This window comes from Sciurus carolinensis, chromosome 10 (assembly GCF_902686445.1).
Source record: "Sciurus carolinensis chromosome 10, mSciCar1.2, whole genome shotgun sequence".
Taxonomy (NCBI): domain Eukaryota; kingdom Metazoa; phylum Chordata; class Mammalia; order Rodentia; family Sciuridae; genus Sciurus; species Sciurus carolinensis.
In genome coordinates, this window is record NC_062222.1 from 140,183,900 (window position 1) to 140,204,865 (window position 20,966).

General features: G+C 54.2%; 1 protein-coding gene across 2 annotated transcripts in view; it reads right to left on the reverse strand.

Moving 5' to 3' along the window:
- Positions 1-20,966, reverse strand: part of Maea (macrophage erythroblast attacher, E3 ubiquitin ligase) — a 37,301-nt gene that overhangs the window by 5,808 nt on the left and 10,527 nt on the right. Inside the window, exons 2-6 of one of the 2 annotated variants that reach the window (XM_047567186.1) lie at positions 11,245-11,427; positions 9,763-9,966; positions 5,620-5,742; positions 4,884-4,997; positions 2,208-2,284 (exon numbers count right to left, since the gene is read on the reverse strand). In XM_047567186.1, the coding sequence (XP_047423142.1) occupies positions 2,208-2,284; positions 4,884-4,997; positions 5,620-5,742; positions 9,763-9,966; positions 11,245-11,427 (701 nt within the window). The remainder of the gene's footprint in view (positions 1-2,207; positions 2,285-4,883; positions 4,998-5,619; positions 5,743-9,762; positions 9,967-11,244; positions 11,428-20,966) is intronic. The other variant, XM_047567188.1, reaches the window with a different exon arrangement.

A 20,966-nucleotide genomic window follows, 5' to 3' on the forward strand; every position in this document is an offset into this window, starting at 1 on the left:
AGCGAGGCCCTGTCTCAACAAAAACAAAAAATTAAGATATTAAAAGTTAGCCACTGGAAGCTTACACTTCCACATTCAGCAGTGCCCAAGGCAGCAGCCAGGGAGGTCCATGGCCTGGTCCAGCAGGCCCTCCCCAGATTCACAGCAACAGGCCAGATGACAGGACCTGGACCTTCCCCTGCCCCAGGGGACAGTCCTGAGCAAGCCACACCCTTGTCCGGGGCTGGGCTTACAGGATGGCATGGAGGAAGAGCTCTTCACCTGTGCTGGCACTATGGTCGAGTTCAGGGCCTCAGCACGACAGCCTGGCTTCACCGCGCCGTGCACCCAGCCTCAGCTTCACCCTTCTGAGCTCAGTCAGACCCACCTGCCCTCGCCCTGCCCAAGCCCTGTGGGACCTGCCTGCCCCCTCTAGCCTGCCCAGGACTTCTGAAAAGTCAGCCTGGAGGCTCCGTCTTCTCCCTCCTCAGCCCTGTCTAGCATACCTGCCTGCCCTCCCACCCACAAAGAGATCATGCTCCACCTGCTCACACATCTGACACCCGGGCGTCCATGGAGGGCACTCTCAGGCCACAGCTGCCTGGTAGTCACCCTGAACACAGTTCCAGCAGGTGCTCGCCCTAAGCCAGGCACAGAGAAGGAGCTCAGGACAGCTGGCTGCCTCTCCCCTGCAACAGGACCCACACCCCAGGGCCACATCCGCCTGCTTGTTACCCCCAGCAGTCATGAAACTTCAAGAGCTTCTCCTACCCAACTGTGACCTGCCTGTCCTTGAGGGGTGCACAGTCCAAGTGATGCTCTTCAAGGGTCCTCAGGGGTACCTGATGAGAGCACAGAGGGCCCGGCTGATTCCAGGGCTGATGTGGTGGCTGAAGCCCTGAGAGGGAAGCAGGTGGGCCATGGCTGAGCAGATGCCATCCTGTGGGCATGAGGGCCAAAGTGGAGCAGGACGGGTGAGCACGTGCACTTCCCCACAGCTGGCACCACCTCGGCCCCCAGAGCACACAGGCCCCTGAAGAGCAGCAGCCCAGCACACACTGGCCTAGTGCACCAGGGCGGACATGCTCGTCTGGCTACAGCTGCAGAGGGCTGCAGCACCACTCCCAGGCCTACGGCCGTGGCTGGGCTCGCCTGCAGTAGGATTGGTTATGGACAGAATAAGAACAAAGGCCAGGCCCTCCTCTCCCACCACCTGCTACCCAGCATGGGCACTGGGAACCAGTGAGACTGGCATGTGGATTCAAGGCAGCCTGCCCTCTATGGGAACTACTGCAACTCCCTCTGGGCTCGGCACGTCAACTCAAGGTTCCTGTTCTTGCCCCATGAGGCCCTCAGGATGACTCACTGCCACCCACCCTATGACTCCAGGTGGACACATGCCACCACCAACCTTCGGCTGCCAGAGAAAGGGGTTTCAGACCAGCACCTTCTGCTTCTGGCAAAATCCCTCCTGCTGTGTCCATACTCGGGCAATTCACCTGCTACCCGCTGTGTGTCCAGGAGCCCCTCGGCACAGCCTCCGCAGCAGCTCATCCTGCAGCAGGTCCTACCTCAGCTGCCCCACCACATGCTGGCCTCCCTGCTCAGAGTTCCAGGCTTAATGGGGCAGGAGGCTCAGCAAAGCTGGAATGAGAAGACCCTGTGCCTTCGCCCCGTGCAGCACACACTGGTCAACAGACGAGGCTGCTGACAGAAGACGAGCGAGCGGGTCCAGGGCAAGGAAGCGGAACTGGCACTCAGCCACCTCCCTGTGGATACCGAGCGTCTGAACAAGAGTCAGAACCCCGAAGCTCCCCTCCTCATGCCTGACTGCCAGGGCTCTGCCAGGTGGAGGCTGTGCAGGTAGTCAACCACGGTTCCCTTTGTCTTTGAGCCAGAGACGGGATGAGGAAGTCCAGCTGTGCCCAGAGAAAGCCCTAAGGTGCACTTCCTGCTCCCAGTGTCTCCCAGATGGCCATGATGGGAACAACCTCCCCGACAGAGGCCGATCCTGTGAGGGCATTCCTGCAGCTGCTAGTACTTCTCCAAGTGGGAAGACGGGGCCCAGAGCCCTGATCACAGGTTCACATGGACGGTCATGACACCACGGGCCATCAGACAAAAGACCCTCCGTCACCACACATCCTTCTCTAGCACCCGCACCGAGAGGATGGGCAAGGGGGCACGGTGCCCTCACACGAGAAGCTGGGGAGCAGCCCAAGTCTTACCTTACGGCATCGAGGCGCTTGTTCTGCCGAACGAGCTCGATGAACTCCTGGATCCTGAGGCTGAACTCCAGGCAGCTCTGAGGGCAAAGGCGAGAGGCTGGGTCAAGACAGCGGGAGTCAGTGCCGCACAGCACCAGGCATCCGGGTTGGTGCTCAGCCTTCCCACCCCAGCAGGCCCTTTGCCAGGCTCGAGAGGCAGGCTGAGTCAAAGAGGAGCCACACAGCACTGCAAGCCCGTGAGCCTGGGCCCCCCAACACCGCCTCGGTGGGAGTGGGGCCATGTTTCCCCCACCAATGGCACTGAGAGGCACCCTGGAGCCTGGCCTGGGGGTGCCAGGTGGGCAGGAGCAGTAGGTACCATCTGAGGTGCCTACTAGACTCACATGAAAAGCTGCCACAAAGGTGGGCAGCAACCAGGAGCCGTCGCCAGCTCACAGGGCGTGGGGCAAAGGCTGGCAACCCCAACGGAACCATCCACTCCACACAGGGCAGAGGAGCATCTGGGTCCCGTCCGTCCTCAATGTCCTCATGCACACGAGTACCCCCAAGCCTTTGACTCAGACTCGCAGCACTTCCAGTCTGCCCACAATATGAGCCAGGTGCCTCACTGTGTCCAGGAAAACTCAGACAAACAGTGTCAAGAGACTGTGACACTTGGGGGCAAGGGAGACAATGGCAGAACAAGTGGGTGCTAGATGGATTAGAAGGTGGCACCTCACTGGGGCTGCCAAGGAACACCTGAGCAAAGAAGCACAGGGGCAGGGGGCCAGAAGCAGAAGTATGGGCCGCACAAAGGTCCTGCCTGGAACAGGGGACACTACACTGAAGAAGCTGAGGCTCCTGCTATGAGCTTAAGGCCCAGGATAGTTGGGGTCAGGTGGGGATGGCGAGGGGGTGGTTCCTGCAAAGGGCAGAATTCCCAGAATTTGCTGAGGCTGTGAGAGAGGTCTGGGCTGGCTGCTCTGCCCAGAGGTGGGCAGTGTTGGGGTCCGAAGGTGTCCGTCTAAAGTACTGTAGTGACTGGGGGATGGTATAGAGTCCATAGGTGGGAATAGCCAGCATGGAAACTCAAAGCTTCCTTTGAAACCAGTCATATCAATCCAATTTATGCTGCAACTCTTGTGCCTGGAGGTAGGGCCAGCAGACACAAGTGAATTCTGCCAACTCAGGAAAAGGTGGGTTTTTCTACATGAACAGTAGTAGCTTGAACCTTGAAATCGTCAGTATGGCCTCAAAACACCCTTAGCACTTCCCGCCAGAAACAGGTAAGGAAAGGAGGGTGCCTGAGGCTCCTCACCCATGCAGGACGCTGATCCCACAGCATCCAAAGCACACAATGGCATGGACGGAAGCTCCACGTGAACGCATCTGGGGCTCAGAGTTCCCCACCTGGCCTCCTCAGTGTGCACACTATGTCCAAAGGACCACCTCAGCCTGACCTTGCGGAGCAGGCACCACCCCTGCCACATCCCTCCTCCGACACACCACAACTCCACAGAAGCAGCTGCACCAGTTCAGTGGGGACAGAGGTGGCAAGCTGACCCCATCCCTCGCTCCTCCCCCTGCACCCAGGCTGAGGAGCAAACAGGCTGGAGGCAGAAACTGCAACTGTTCTGAGGTGGGGCAAAAGCCACCCTGATTCCCAAAAGGGAGCAGGCTCTGCACGCGCAGTGACAGGTTTGGCACAAACCCACTAAATGAAGGCTGGTGAGCCCTCTGCAGAGGCCAAGAAGGAAACTCCACTCTGGGCCCCCACAGAGGTTCCATCTTCCCTGGGCCCTGCCTTGCCTCCCTGGGCCACCCAATGACCACTGATTCTGCAGTGGGTGGGCACCTGCAGGCTCTGACTACTAGCAGGAATGAGCCACTCTGTAGACCTGTTACAAAAGGAGTTGTTTGGGTAGAACTCTAGGTCACTGCTTTGCAAAAGGTACACTTTTAAATTTGCCTTTCCTATTTAGAACCACTCTTTGCTCTACCAGATTACTTTCAAAGAGTTCACTAATGGGGTAGTGCAAAACGTGTAGAAGCAAAGAGGTCTTAGACCTGAACCCATACCAAGAGCCCATGCAGTCACAAGGGTCTGAACACTGCCTGGAGCCTCCGTGCTGCCACTCCACGTGCCTCTCTAGACCTGGGACACCCTTGCAGAGCACACTCCAACCCTCACTGTCCCTCGGGGTCTGGATGTCCAAGTCACTTCAACAGACGTGAACCTGGCATCCTCTCATTTAGAGTTATCTTCCAACTCAGTGGAACTAGGTCTCAAGATTCATTCCCACCAGACTCTCCTCCAAGAAGGGTCCTCCCTCGCTCCCCTCCCTTCCCTGAGTGTGTTGAGCACATCCTCTTTGGCAGGCATTCCTGGTGGGCGAGCTCCCGCATCATCAGTGCCTGCCCACGTGCTTCTGTAAAGCGTTGCCTCCTAGACTCCTAGACACCGAGTCATGTTCTGCCCAGCAGCCTACCTGCAGCACCTGCAGCACCCGCACTTCTCATACCCCGCCTGCAGCAGCGTCCAACCACAGCTGGATGGGGGCCGCGCAAGCCTCAGTGCCATCTGGCAGGCGCCAGGGCTTGCAGAAGTAACTGGCAACTTTGAGGTAAGCAGGGCCCTGAGCAGAGCTGTCTTGGGGAGTGGGGTGGAGCTGAGCAGGGTGCACAAGAGTTACATACCAATTCTGGCTTTCCTTTTAGGGTTTCCATACCAAGATCCTCACTCTCTTTAGGGGAGCCATTGGCGGCTCTACTCTTTCGTCCCGTCTTCGCCTCGTGCTCGCTTTGGCGGCCCTGAGTGGCAGAGAGTGTCACTCTCGGCTGGTGACTACATGCACCCCGACAAGCTCAACCCGGTGGGGTTAAAGAAGCGCTCAGTTTAGAAAACAAAACAAAACAGTTTCTCTATTGGAGGTGGGGACTGTTAATAAAAGTTAAGACATTTCTGCAAGCCCTAGGACAACAGCATTTTTTAGTGGCTCAGGTTCAAATTCTGCAGTTTATGCTTTGAAGCCTCTACAGTCTATATCTACCAAGTGTGTATTCAGTTTATTATCACAGCCAGAGCTCTGCAGCCTGCCAGGGAACTTGCTCTCTGCATCTATGACTGAGCACAGGGAGCCCATGGGCCTGCCCAGACTCCCAAGCAAGGTGGCCACTAACATGCTGCATATGCAATGGGGTGCCACACCCCACTCCTTCTGAACCTCATATGTCAGGACAATGTCCAAACCCTAACACAGGAGGCTGCTCCTCAGGATCGTACCTAAAATCACCCAAATCCAGAACACCCCGAAGCCCACACCAACAACCCACCTTACAAACCAGAACTGACAGGTGTAGATGTGGGGTCCCAGGCAGGTGGTGCAGCCTCCCCCACCTTGCCCCTACCCAGGTGGCCCCAGGGAGCCCGCACCTTCATCTTCCGCAGCCGGGACTTGTTGTCATGGCACCAGGCCAGGCACGTGGCCGTCTCCCGCCTCTCCAGGGACTCCTCTACCTCTTTGGCTGTTAGGAACATCTCGATGTTCACCAGGTCCTGAGGGGAAGAGGCAGCTCGGGTCAGGACACACCGGCTCAGGGACCCCTTTGCACTTGTGACCTAAAGGCAGGGACATCCAGCCCTACCCTCCCGACCCGACCTCCTGCCAAAGTGCAGCCCCCGTCCACACCCGCAGACACCCAGGGAGCAACATCAGGGAGCAGGAAAGGCCCCCGAGGACTACCAAGTTCACGAGTGGCAGATGCCTGCTGGTCGGAGGACCAGACCCCTACCTGTCATCACGGACAGGGGCCAGCAGGAACAACAACCAGCACACCAAGGTACACATGGACAAGCACCCATCTTGCCCGCCCCAGGACAGTGGGGTACAAGGGACCCCTCCCATATCACCCCACACAGGGAACAGCCACCCACGGCCCCCCAGCACAGGGTTCCCCTCACAGGTTACACCGCCCCATGGCCCCTTGATACAATGCGTAGGCCCAAATGGAGACCTCTGCCTTCTGTAGCCAGAATCTCCAGGTCGGAGAAATGGTCAATAGCATTCCCTACTACGCTGAGCAGAAATGAAACCCAGACCCTAGCACCAGGCTAGGAGGGCAGAGCAACAGAGTCAAGCGTGGGAGGCAGAGGGCACACTGGCCAGGATGGGCCCAGGATGTGGGGGTTTCTCTACAGCCCTAGGCAGAAAGGCCAGAGGAGAGAGCCCTGGCCACAGGTGCATACCAGCAACAGGCCCAGCAAGCAGAACCCCCGGGTGGGTCTGCTGCAAAGTGCTGACCTTGGATGAGTGCACAGGCAAAAGCCGCAGCTCCACCCCTCATCTCAGCCACGCTCAGCGCCTGTTTAGTTTTGAAAATTTGGTATTTTGGAGAGGGTGCAGCAGGGTGATGTGGAGCTTCCCGTTGCTCCTTCTCCAAAGCCTGTGCTCCTCTCTGGGAAGGTCAGTAACAGACACATATGCTGAGCTCTGGGACTCACAGGGCCAGGGATCCTCACAACGGCGAAGGGTTCAGGAAAGACCAGCAAGATCAAGTGACCAAGATGATGAGACGTGTGCACATCACAGCAAAGGGAAGCTTTTTGAAGGGCGTGGGGTTTTTAAAAGCTGAATTTCTTTTACACCTGGAAACTACTTAAGCGAAAACATAATAAAAATCAGTTTGTCGACCAGGGAACAACATGCCCAGCAAAGCATGCTTTAGGGCCCTAGGCAAGCCACACAGTGTCCTGTGGCCAGTATTCCCATCAGCGCCACACCCCAAGCCACTGGGTGCTATACATGCACAGGTCAGTTCTCTGGCCCACATGGTCACTCACTACCTGAGGTCTGTCAAAGAACAAGTCCCACCAGCCAGGCCGGGGGTGGGGTGGGGGATAAAGCTGCGGGCAGCTCCTTCCAGAAGCTGTGCCTGGGCAGAGCATGTGGAGCCCATGTGGAAAAGGCAGTATCAGATACAAGCTTTTAAGCAGAAGCTTAAGTGAAAGTCAGACTAGCACTTTTCCATTTCAAGATGAACATTAATGCACACTCAAAAGTGTACCGTGGCAGTCAAACCACTCACTTAAACAAGAAACACACGAAGGCAACCCGCAGGCTCAGCATCACCGGGCCCGGTGCCGAGTACAGGCCAAGAGCTCAGTGCCAGTCCCTTCAAGAATGCTGACCACGCTGCCCTCTGGGCCTCACCAGGCATGCCAGGCTGACGTGGCAGTTCAGGTGGGTCCAACGCCAGAAGTCCCATCCTGTGGTCCTCAGCAATTCCTGGGACCCCAGACCTTCCTCAGGAGCCTCAGGGACAACATCACCAACCTCACACAGCCTCAGACTTCCCCTGCTGATGCCAATCGCACAAGAGGAGCCATATGGGTCACAGAGAGCTCCCACCACCTTACCTCTGACGACCAGGCTCAGGGGTGAAGGAGGGGTGCTGTGTGGTTGCCTGACAGTGAGGTCAGACGCCCTTTCAGACCCCAGGGCTGCTTCTGGGTGGGCATAATGCAGGCCTGACCAGGCGAGGCTGGAACCTGGCCTAGGCCCTGAACGTGGGTCCAAGCTCAGCAGCTGGACAATAAGGTCCTGCCCCGCCTTTCTAGCCATGGAATTGGGCCTTGGTATGTGGTGGTTCTGCCCTCAGCCCTGTCCCCTAGCAGACAATGGTTCCACACCACCTCGTCCCTTCCAGTCCTGCCTCAGGCCTCATCCTGGTGAGACCAACCCCAATGACCTTCTTAGAATCATCAGTTGTTCCCCATCGAGGCTCCCGAGTGCCCTGCCTTGTGCCCATCCTGCACCCTTCTTTCAGGTCTTGCCTCTCCCCAGACAGAGCACACTTGGAAAAAGGAGGTGTCCGCAGCTTGTGCTGCCCCAGCCACTCCAAAGTGAGTGTAGCCACAAAGCCAATACCCAGAGATGTGCCAGCCAGCAAAGGGATGGTGGAGAGGCACAAGTGACCAGAGAGCACTGGAGTGGGAGTGCAGTGGTCCCTCTGCCAAGACCGCAGTGTAAGCAAGCAGTGCCTATCCACCACGTCCAGCGGAAGGAAAGGAACAGAGGCAGGAAGGGGGACGGCCTGCCAGGGTGCAAGAGCCGTCAGGCACACACTGGAGCCTCAAGGAGCTGGCAGCTGTAAGGAAGTCTGCTCGTGAGGTTCTAGAGCCACCAGAGACTGGACCTTGAGGCTGCAGGGCACCAGGAGCCCAGCCCTGGTTACTGGCTGGGAACCGCGTGCAGCTCCCTAATGGACACGCCAACCTGTGTATCAGTGGAGATGCCACAGCCTGCAAGGCAGCCAGGAGCAGCAGAGCCAGCCCCCAAAAACTGGACGGGGCTCCCTCTGCATTCCACCCACTTCACAGCATGTGCCCCACACCGCCCTCCCTCCCTCCTGCCGCATGAGACAGACAAACATGGGCAGAAAAGTTCAATGAAGAAGCTGGGAGAGGTCACAGAAAATGGCACCATTCTCCCCAAGTATCCAGGGAGGCTGCCCAAGAGAGCTGCCGTCCAAGAGGCCTGAACAGAGCAGCAGCAACCTCAGAGCTCAGAAGAGCGGAGAGTGGGCTAGAGCAAAGGGCAGCAGAGCCAGAGGGGCAGGGTCCAGTGCACCTTCCTCAGAGTGCAGTCTAGCGAAGAACGGGGCAGAGTTATTGGGAGCCCTGGCTGGATGCCCCTTCATAGTCTTGGGCTGTGACTTGGACCACCCGTCTAACATGGCCTGAGTGGGGACCAGAGAGCACACTGAGCAGACAGGTGGTGGGATGGATGTGACGCTAAGGCCACTCCTGTGGCTGCGAGTGGTGAGTCGCACCAGGGGTGGTGCTGCCAAGGCCCATCGAGTCTGGTGGGAGTCACACACGTGGGTGGGATCTCGGTGGTGCCACAGGAAAGGATCGGCAGATGTGCTGAAGGGTGGAGTGAGGAGGGCCCACAGAGGCCTGAGATGAGGGCAGAGTGTGCCAGTGCCAGGGAGGCCACGCCCAGGCCCAGGCCCACGAAGGCTCACTGTGCTCTCTGCCCTGCACGGAGGTCCTGCCTCCAGAGCTTCTGGATGCTGGTTTTCAGTGTAGAAGGAGCACACACCACATCATGTCTGACGGCCGTGGGCCCCACCACATGGATGGAACCTGACAGCAGAGGGGACTTGGCCATGGGCCCCAATGCGCCTGTGAAGACCAGGTGAGGAGAGCAGAGGTAGCAGGATTCTGCCTCTGCCCAGTGCCGGGGAGGCCTCCAAACCATGATGTGCCCTCCCACCAGACGCCCTTGCCTTAAAAGTGCCCCAGAGGCAGGGGTCACTGGTCCTGCACTCAGTGTGGGAGCCAGTGAAGCCAGGCTCGTGGGGAACGTCCCTCTCGAGGCGAGCCCGAAGCGCTCAGGCAATCCAGCAGCGGGAACGCAGCCCGAGGGGACCCAGCGAAGGGGAGCCAGGTGGCCAGGTCCCTTTCCACATTTCCCCATTCAAACGTGGGCGACGACCCAGGCCAACGGGAAGCACAGGCCATGTTCTCAACCCTGGCTTCTCCCACAGCAGACGGGCACGCAGACCGGCCCACCTCGATGCCACTCTGGCGTGCCAGCTTCACAGCCGTGCTATAGTAGCCGCAGCGCAGGAGGTGCTCCACCATCATGCGGTCCATGCGCTTCCTCTTCCACATGCTGGCTGCAGCCGGCTGGTCGCTGCTGTGCTCCTTGAGGTGCTCGATCCTGCGCTTGCACAGCTTAGCGCTCTCGTCCTCGGCCTGGATGGACTCCACCGCCTGAGCACACACAAAAACATGCTCAGGGGAGGCACGGGCCCACCCAGGGAACACAGGCCCCACGCCCCAGGACTCCAGAAAGACAAGCTGGGGACACTGTGGGACCCTAGGCAGAAACAAAAGGAACCAGAGCCGGTCCACCTCTGTGCTCCACCCAGGAATCACTGACAGGGACAGGTGGAACCTTCTCTCTCCCAGCTGTCATTCTGGTTTCGTGCGTGTTCTGAAGCTATGCTGCAGATCTGTACCTTCTGAGATTCACGGTGCCTTCCTGGTTAAACTGTCATTATAAAGCTACCTTTCAAAACTTATATTTCGAAGTCAGCTTTATTCAAAATCAACCCACATGGAAACGCTCTTGACCTGTGCTGCCCAACACAAGCCTCTGCCGCACGTGTCAGCCGCACCCAGTGCAGACAGGAGCTGGCCTCCCGGCTGCTCCCTCAGCAAGGCCCAGGCTTTCTGGTCCCTGTTGCTGTGCCTGCAGCAATGGTCTCTGCCTGGCCGCCCCACATCTGAGGTCTGTGCAGGTCCCTGACAGATGATGCTCCTCTGCTCCTGGCTGCCTCTGTGCTGGACATTGTACTTGGAACATTAATGCTAAGAACAACCAGTGCTCAGAACGACAGGTTTCTCCCAAGGACAGTCTGCATTCCTCAGTCTGAGGCTCTGCGCTGGGACCACTCAGGCTGCACTGATGGCTCAGGTCCTGCAGCCCCCCGGTTCTGAACCTGGGCTGCGAGAGCCTGTCATCCTGAGTACACCCCTGCAGCAGCCTTGCCTAGAGGTGCAGAGCCATAGGCCAGCTCAGCTCCAGCAGGCCCATGTTCCTGGCCCAGGGCCACTGGCCGGAGCAGCAGCAGCTTCCTGCCTTTTTACCTCTGACCCCGCCTCCAATTTGAGCTGGGATGTTTTACCTAAGGAACTCTCTGACACTTCTAGGAAGATGCTCTAAAACCTCTTACCTTACTTTCTGTGCTGTCTTCAGTGGGCAGGCTAGTCCAAACACCCTGGCCTCCTAGTCCCAGCAGTAAGAGATCCCATATGCAGTTCTGAGGTCAACCTCTAGAAGTAGCCTATCAACCTGCCACGCGGCTGGCTTCCCACCCCTGGGCTTGAGGCACAGCCAAGACAACCCAGTCCTCGCTTAGCCCAGGCGCCCTGCACTCCTCCCCCAGCTCACCCTCACCCCTCTGCCCAGGGGATGCCAGCCAGCACACCCGATCCCCACAGGGGGCAGCACATCTGAAGACACACCGGGAGGGTGACAGCACCAACCTTCCTCTTGAGCACACTGAGCTTCTCCACCACACCATCCAGGAGGCTGACCACAGAGTCCACGGCTGGGCAGCTACTCAAGGTCTTCTCCAGCTCAGCCACCACCATGGTGACGTGACTCGTCTCTCGGTCGATATTTTTCTGAGCAGCCCGGAAGCGTTTATTCAGGGTTTCATAGGGCACCTGGACAAAAAAAAGACAGTGAGAATCCCTGGTCCCACTCTTAATGGTGTGGGGCACCCCAGGCCACACCCAGCATGCACGTCTCCTTCACAGCACTCCTAGAAGGTTGGAGACAAAACCTTGACCAGAAAGTAGAAGCCCTTTGAGGGAGGCCATGCCAGTGCCCGGATGCAGAGGCTGACACAAAGACACACACTGCCCCAAATCTACAGTATGCAGCTCAGTCTTCCAAAAAAATAATTTTGCCAGTACTGGTGATGGAACCCAGGGGCGTTTACCACTGAGCTACATCCCAAACCTTTATATTTTGTATTTCAAGATAAGGTCTTGCTAAGTTGCTGAGGTCTGGCCTTGCCATCCTCCTCAGCCTCTGGAGTTGCTGGTATTATAGGCATGGGCCACCGTGTCAATCAAAGAGGTTTTAAGCATATACTGACAAAATAGTCCCAAAGTTCATTTGGAAAAACACAGAGTTAAGGAAACAACCAACAAGGAGAGTCAGTGCCAGCTCTCCTCTCAGCCCATGAGGAGCAGGTCAGTGGGCAGAGCTGCTACTGCGGAGGGCCATCAGGATGGGCAAGATGGTGCAGAAGGTCTTGTTCACGAAGCTCACGAAGCCGCCCACGGGTGTGTGAAATTACAAACGCACATTTAACAATCTCCACAAGAGAACATTTATGTTATCCCAATTATAAAAAATCCTATTCCCTTTAGAAAACTGGAAAATGAGGAAAAAGAAGCTTAAGGCCACGGAGAATCTGCTGCCTGTCACCTCCGCCATCTCCCGGCTCTGCCACTGTGAGCAATGTGCCAGGCCATGTGTCCCCCACCACGTGCTTCCTCCACCCTAGATGGGGTCTCGGGAAAGGCTGTTCGTGAGGAGTCACGCCAGCACCATGCCTCCTGTCTGACCACAGAGCGCTGTCTATTCAACTCTGCCAGCACATGTTCAACGGGAAAGAAAAGACGGTCAGGGGCTCTGCCCAACCCCACGCCAGAGAGGCACCAAGCCCTGCAATGAAGCCACTGAGGAAGCAGGGACACAGGGAGGGAGACATGAACCTGGCTTAGAGGACGGGCTTCCTCGGATCAGGGACAGCGGGATAAGGGCAAGACGGGAGAAGACTGGCCTCTGGCTTCCCCCAAACCTGCTTTTCTCCCTGAAAGTGGGGACACAGGGTGGTGGTAAGGCCAGTACTGTGCTGCTGGTGCCCTGACTGCCACTCCCTACTCCCCTCCCCCGGCCAGACGCCCTCCACCCAGGCATCCCCTGGGGCCGTGGGGGACCCACCGTGGGTGGCAGTATGCCGTGTGCACGCATTCTCAGGAAGTCATGCTAACGTCTTACTGGCACAAGCAGAGAGTGCCAACAGGTGAGCCCTGTCAGGCACTCGAGGAGGCCCAGCAAAGTCGGCTGACGTTACTTCCTGGACTAAGCTGATACTCATGCTTGCTGGTCACATTAGTCTCACAAAGTTGGGAAGGAGGGCAGAGAAGCTACCAAACTGCAGCATGCTCACCAGACTGACGGCCTGGCCAGAGAGTGGAGGCTGGGCGCCAGAGTGGGGGCTGCCACTGGCTGTGTGGACAGAGAAGCTTGGTCCACACAGCCAATGGCAAAGCAAGTTCTACGAGTTTGGCATGTTCATTTTTAACTTCTATCCAAGGAGACAGGCAATGCCCTGACACTCAGCTGCAGCAGGTTCCAGTCACTTATACTGCAAGGTCACAGTCCAAGCTAATCTTATTTGTTTGATGAAAGAGCCCAATTCCAGATCTGGCACAGCTTTGGGGAACAGTGCTCAGCCGGCACTGCCTAGGGCCCACTCCTGTGCCTACACAGCACAGCCCGCAACACCCAGGACAGACACCCAACACGGACATTCACTGACCTGCCAACTGCCATCATGGCTCCTAAATGCTCACCATCAATTTCTTGCTCTTTTCCTTGGGCCCCACCCTAAGCCCTGACCCACTCTGGGCACCAGTCTCCATTCCTAACTCCAATCTCAAGATGGCCCAGCCTGGACTTCCTGCAGCCATTCCTCCCTGCCCTTGGTTCTCAGGGTCATGCCCAATCACACTTCTCAGGGCTGCAGTAAGGCCCCACCTATGCTGCCCACTTTCCCCTTTCTCGCTGGCCCCAACCTGGCAGAAAGGCCTGGCCTCCAATCTCAAAAATCCAAAAGACGAATCATCTCACTGATAAGCAGATGACGACACATAATGGGGGGTGGGAGTGGGGGCAAGAATGGAGGAAGGAGGGACTGTATAGAGGGAAAAGAGGGGTGAGAGGGGTGGGGGGAAAGGAAAAAATAACAGAATGAATCAAACACCATTACCCTATGTAAATGTATGATTACGCAAATGGAATGCTGTTACTCCATGTACAAACTAAACAATATGTATCCCATTTGTTTACAATAAAAATAAATTTTAAAAAAATTACTAGCAAGAGAACTTGGGCTGGATTTAAATTATCAGGTCTTAGCCCATTCTAACTAATGAACTATTGCTTCCCAACTTGTATTTCTAAAGAAATAAAGATCTGGGACACCCAGGTAATCTCACTGTCCGCAAAAGGATGAAGGCTTCTTGTCTTTTATCTGCAGATTTCAAAAGTAGTACAGAAAAGTTCAGGAGAATTTTTCACAATCAATAATCTACAGATGAAGAAATGGGGAGTAGCCCACTACCAATTAGGCATGAGAGTAAACTGTCAAAGTTTATAATCTGTCTAGTTTATAGTCTGCTGTTCCCATGCTCCCAGTAAGAGCCCACGCTACTTTCAAGTCCTGGAAGCTGTATTGTTGGAGATGTAATAATAGGGCTTTAACCTTTAGGGGTTTTGTGGGGGAGGCCCCTTGGGGCCCCCTAACCCTTCCTCCTCCTGTGGGAAATCATTTGATCACAATGTCATTTATTTGTTGAGGCTGTTAAAGATACTACTGTAGGGATTATGAATATTCAAGGTTCTCCTCTTTATACTTCATGTAATTTTCTAAATTTTCTACAATGAAATATATATTACTCTCATAATCATTAAATCATAATTCTTACTGCAAAAAAAAAAAAAGAAAGAAAGAAAGAAAGGCCTGGCCTCTCTCCCCTCATGCCCCCGGCTGGTGCCCGGAGCACATGGTGTCCAACTGAGATCAGGGGACGGGTGCTGAAGCCCTGTGCACTCTCGCGGGGGCTCTCAACCAAGGCAGCAAGCAGTGGCTTCCTATGCCAGTGTCCTCCCTACGCCCACCCATCCCTGCAACCTGGGCAGTCCTGGGCACAGCCTTCCCTCCTCCACCTAATCCCAGGAAAGCAGGCCAGATACCTTCCATGTTGTGCCAGCTCTCCCCTGAGCCGTCCTAGAGCGTCCTGGAGGTCAGTGCCAACAGCTCCTTCACAGGCTCCTACCCAAAGGGCATCTGATAGTGAGCAACGGAGCTCAGACGCTCAAGAGTAGTCCAGCCAAACGTTCATTCAAGAATGAGGGCAAACGAAGACACTTTCAGATACACAAGAACTACCAAGGCAGTACGGTAGTAAGCACAAGTCCTTCTGGGAGGAAAAAGGCTCAGGGACAGCCCTCAGTGAAGCACGATGGCAAGTCTGTGCAGAAGGACAACAAAAGATAACAAGGAAAGAACATGAGAAAGAGAGGTCGACACAAGATACAGTCACCTAAGTGAAGATGGGTAGGTAACATGCTACAAACTCAACAGACCTTACGGGAGAACGAGGGAAAATGAGACCAAACACAAAGAACATATTCCTAACAACAAAAGTGGGCAAATGGGACCGCATCCAACTCAACGTTCTGGAAAACATGAGCAAAACATGACCTGCAAATCAAAACCACGCGGCGTCCTGGCCTGCCTGTTCACTGACACACCAGTGAGCTCGTGGAGAAACTGGCACTCCGGGCTCAGTCGATGGGAATCTGCTGGATGTGCCACTGCTACTCAGAGTTGAATGTGTGATGCCCACGCCTAGCCAGGCCCACTTTCGGGTGCTTGTTCAGATGAACCCAGGGCAGGATGTCCAAGAGGGGTATGCCACCAGGAGTGCAGCCAGGCGTGGAAGCAGCCCAGCATCCACCAACAGGCCAGTGAGGACCAACATGTGGCACACGCACATACACGCAGCAGACCGTCACCCACCTTTACAGCAGGAAGCCAATCTGCGTGGCCCAACAAGATGACCCTTGAGGACAGCACCCCAAGTACAGGGTTCTACCTACGTGAGCTATCTAAGGCAGTCACTCTTAAAGCCCCAGAGCAGAACAGTGGGTGCCAGGAGCTCCAAGGGAGTCACCTTCAGCAGCTATTTCCTTTTGCAAGATGACAAGTGCCAGAGACCTGCTACACAGTAGGAACACAGAGTCACACTACTCTACCGTACCCTGGAAAGGGTCAAGACAGTAAATTCTACCTGGTGTGCTTTTACCACAATGAGAACAATTCCTAAAGACTTCGATGATACCTGACTTTGAGACTATACAGTGACATCATCCAGCGAGTATGGCACTGGTTTTGGTGTGGACATAGAGATCGAGGAAGAACAGAGAACTCAGAAATGGACCCCCACACACGGCCAAGTATGTCTCACCAAGGGGCCAAGGCAGGGGAGTACTCTGACTGCCAGGACTGGAAACTCACATGGGAAGGGTGAACTCAATCAGCACCTCATACCACCTGTAAAACTTACCCTGAAATGAATCAAGACCCACACGTACATGCTGATACCAGAAAACTTTCCAAAAGACAAAGAAAGATAGGATATTAAGACCCTGAGATGGGCAAAGGTTCCTAGAAGTTACAAGACATTGTGAAAGAAAACCAATCGACTTACTGAAACCAAACCTCTGCCCTTTGAAAACAGTCTAAGAAGAGGAAAACAAGGCCCGGCCTGAGAGGACGCACTGGAGACACACTGAGGAGGCCTGCGGGACACCCACAGTTCAACTCCAGCACCACAACCCGTCCAGAAGTGTCCACAGGAAGAGACGAAGGGCTCACAGTGCAGGGGACCGCAGGGCCTCACAGCCATCGGGAACGTGTGACAGACCCCACGGCAGATGCCACAGCTGTTCCACTCCACTGGCCTGGGCCACTGGTACACACTGGGTCCAAGAGCACTCTGGGGTTGCACAGAGGTGGTTCTGACAAGTGGACATCTGAACCAGGGCCGAGGAAAGCGGGCCCACCAGTGTGCACAGGCTGTATTCAGTCATCATGGGTCTATACAAAACAAATAAGAGAGAAAGAGGGTCTTCCTGCCTGAAGGCCCAGCTGGGACCTCGGCCTTTTGTTTCTTTCTTTCTTCTTCTTTTTTTTTTTTTTTTAGTTGTTGATGAACCTTTATTTATTTACATGCGGTGCTAAGAATCAAACTCAGTGCCTCACCATGCTAGGCAAGCACTCTACCACTGAGCCACGACCCCAGCCCCAGGACAATCTTTTCTGGCTTTGGACTTGGAGGGAAACACTGGCTCTTCTTGGGTCTCTGGCTGCTGGATCAGAACTTCACTGCCTGCTCTCCTGCTTCTCAGGCTTTGCACTCAAAAACAACTACTCCTAGCCTCTCCTCGTCTCCAGCTTGCTGACGACAGGTCTTGGGGTTTCCCAGCCTCCATAATCACATAAGCCAGTTCTTTATGTCTTCTTATACACACAAATACACATACATCCTCCATAATCACATAAGCCACTTCCTTAATTCACATCTTCTTATACACATACATCCTGTTGGTCCTGTTTCTCTGAAGAACCCTGGTTAACAGAAGAAGAGTCTGAATTGAGCTAGTGATGCTGAGGAACACCTGGTCTGTTACTCGCAGTTTCTGGTAGGCAGACACTCTACCAGATGACGCAGCGATCCCACTCCAAGGAAAGCAAGCACGGCCTACTCAGGACCTGTGTGAGTTAGACGTTCACCAGCAGGGATGCCCCAGAGGAACCAGACCAGCATAGAAAAGGATGAAGGACCGCTAGGCATGCAGCAGGGAGGCAGAGTGCAGGTCTGGGCACAGGGGCACACGGGGCTTCTGCACACGGGCAGAGCTGCCTGGAGTAGTGGCTCTCCACCCAAGCAGCTCACTGGCCAGGCTGCATGTGGCAGTGTGTGGACACACTCTTGATTTGCCACAACTGGGGCCTGGCTGTGAACTGGCTGAACCACAAAAGGAGATTAAACGGAACAAAGAACACCCACCAAAAGGGAAGAAATAAAAAAAGATAAATGTACAGGAAATAAAAAACAAACTAAGATGGTGAGGATCACCACAGCACAACTCTCACCATATATACAGAGCAAGTGGGAAGAGACCTTCTGAACACACGCTTCCTTCTACAAACAGCAAGGGTGCAGTGGCAGTGTGCCTGCCTCGTGTGCACCAGGCCCTGGCCCAACCCCTGGCACGCAGCGTATATGAGATGCGTAGCAGCACAGAGCGGCACCACCTGGCAGAACACAATGAGAGTCACACATGATTTCTAACATCCAGCAGCCACGATGAAAAGTAAAAGAAGCCAGACACAGTTGTGAACACCTGTAGTCTCAGTTATCACAAGGCCAAGGAGCAGGACAGCAAGTTCAGGGCCAGCCTGGACAGCCTGGGGAGACCATGTCGCAAGGGGGAAAAAAAAAGGAACGTAGGAGGGCTGAGGTAGAGCTTGCCTAGCATGTGACAAGGTCCTGGGTCATCTCCAGCAATGAAAAAACAGAACAAAACAAAACACAAAACCCATTGTTATACTTTATTAACTCAATACATCCAAATATTTTCATTTTCATGGTAGCTCAGTGGTAGATTGCCTGCCTAGCATGGGTGAGACCCTGGGTTAATCCCCACTACCATGACAACGACAAAAAAATATCGTCTAATTTACAAATATTTTCAGTTGAACACACAATTAATAGCTATTAGACACTTTGCATTCTTTTATCCTTGGCACTAAATCTTCAAAGACCAGGGTATATTTAACTCAGCACACAGCCACTTGGACTGGCAATAGCTCACGTGCTCCCCAGCCCCAGGGAAGCTCATGGCTGCTGCTCTGGTGGGGATCACAGAGCCTGGGCCTCAGACCCTCCTGACGGAGGTGACAGGAGACACACTGTGCCTCACCCTTGACCCTGGGCTCCACAGGTCTCCCTGAAGACCTACTGTGTGTGCAGGGCCACAGGCACCCACCAGAACCGTGCCTGTGCACTCTTCAATGACAGCAAGGCCGAGCCTTACAGAGCATCAACGTGACACTGTTTCACGGACACAATTCACAATGCCAGAACTCATCCTTGTAAGGGCCAATGGCTTCCAGTGTGAAGGAAGGTTGTACAACCACTTAGCCATCTAATTCTAGAGTATCTTCATCTCAACAACAACCAACCCCATGCCATTGCAGTCCTTCCTAGACCTGGGCAAGCAGCCGCTCACCCAAACTGTCTGTGGGTCTGTCTGTTCTGGACGTTCCAGGGATGTGTGTCTGGCTCCCTCCACTTAATAGGATGTGGTCAAGGTTCATCCACGAGGCAGCAGGTACCAGTGCTTCTTGCAGCCTAAGCTGACAATTCGGCTCCTGTTTCTTACACTACTGTGAGGACGTCAGTGTTCTCATACGAGGTCTTGAGGAGGTTCTCCCCTCTTGGGGATGTACCCAAGCAATGGACAGTAACTCTGTCTATGACTTCCTGTCAAAGAGCCAGGCTCTTTGCCAAGGTGGCTGCACCGCTGCATGTCCCACCAGCAGAACACGAGTACTGTGATTCCTCCATGCCCAGCACTGGTCACTGTCCGTCTTTTTTACTGCGGCCATTCTAGTGAAGATAAACCAGTACCCTCTTTGTAGCTTCTGCTGGCATTTTCTGAATGACTAAGGGTGCTCAGCATCTTCTTGTGCTTATTGGTCATTTGTATACCTTTCTCTGGAGAACATCTGCTTAAATTGTTCATTTTTAAGTTGGTTTATTTGCCTTTCATGACTGAACAATAAGAGTTCTTCGGATATCGTAAATACCAGACCCTTACCAGATAGATGATCTGCAAATGTTCCCTCTGTGTTTTGTGAAATTAGTCACGTTAGTCAGCTTGGGCCACCACACCAAATACCCCATACCAACAGCTTGGATGGCAAACAGTAACTCTAGGAACTCCTCACAGCTGAAAGGCACTCCTCCTAGTCATGGCTTCGCACAGCGAGTCCTTGGCTTTTGTGGCAGAGGGTACTCTGCCCTCAAGACCACATGCAAACCCAATTGCCTAAGCCCCTCCCAAAACGCCCTCACCCTGGAATCAGGTGGATGTGGGCTCACATTCAGCCCCGCCCACCGCAGCAGGCTTTCCTCCTCCCACGTTTCTTATTGGTGCACCATTGTACATATTGACGGGATTTGGTGTTGCATATGTGTACATGCACACAACACACACTGTAACAGTACCATTTGGCCAATATCACTCCCCAGCGTTTTCCCCCTGCCTCCCCTCCTACCTCTTGGTCCCTCTCCTCACTGATCTCCCCTTGAAGTTCTTGAGATCTCCTCCACTTTGTTTACCTTTTTCCTCTCTATCTTCGGCATGTGAGAGAGAACGCACAACCCTTAGCCTTCTGAGTTTGGCTGTTTCACGTAACATGATGGTCTCTAGTTCCGTTCATTTTCCTGCATATGCCATAATCTCATTTTTCTTTATAAAACTCCTCCGCATATACACACCACATTTTCTTCATCCACTCGTCTGCTGAGGGACTCCTAGGCTGGTTCCATAGTTTGGCAACCGTGAATTGTGCTGCTGTAAACATGGGTGTGCAGGCATCACTGCAGTAAGGTGACTGATTCTTCAGGGTAAGTACCGAGAGTGGAAGGGCTGGGTCATGCGGTGGTTGCGTGACAAGTCTCCTGAGGAAACTCCACACTGACTTCCACAGCGGTGGCACTAACTTACAGTCCCACCAACAGTGTAAAAGTGTCCCTTTTCCCCCACACCCTCTCCAGCATTGTTTGTATTCTTGATGACTGCCACTCTGACTGGTGTGATACGAAATCTCAGTGTAGTTTTGATTTGCATTTCCCTAATTGCTAACAGTGTTGAACATTTTTCATGGGTTTGTTGGCTGTTTGTATTTCTTCTTTGAGAAGTGTCTGTTTAGTTCATTTGCCCATTTGTTAATTGGGTTATTTGATTTCTTTGGTGCAAAGTTTTTTGAGCTCTTTATGTGTTCTGGATATTGATCCTGTGTCAGAAGAGTAGCTAGCAAAGATTTTCTCCCATTCAGTGGGTTCTCTCTTCACATTCCTAATTGCTGCAGCAGCCTTTTCGTTAGTTCAAAGAACAAAGTGTTCTTTGAAGCACAAGCTTCTCAAGTGAACAAGGTCCAATATACAATTTCGTTTCAGTCCCTTGTGCTTCAGATGTTCTAAGAAACGACTGCCCAACCCAAAGTCAGATATGTACTTTTGTTTTCTTCAAAGACCTTATAATTTTGGGTCTTTTAATTAGATCTTTGGTTCAAGTTTTTTTATATGGTGTGAGGTAGGGGTCCAGT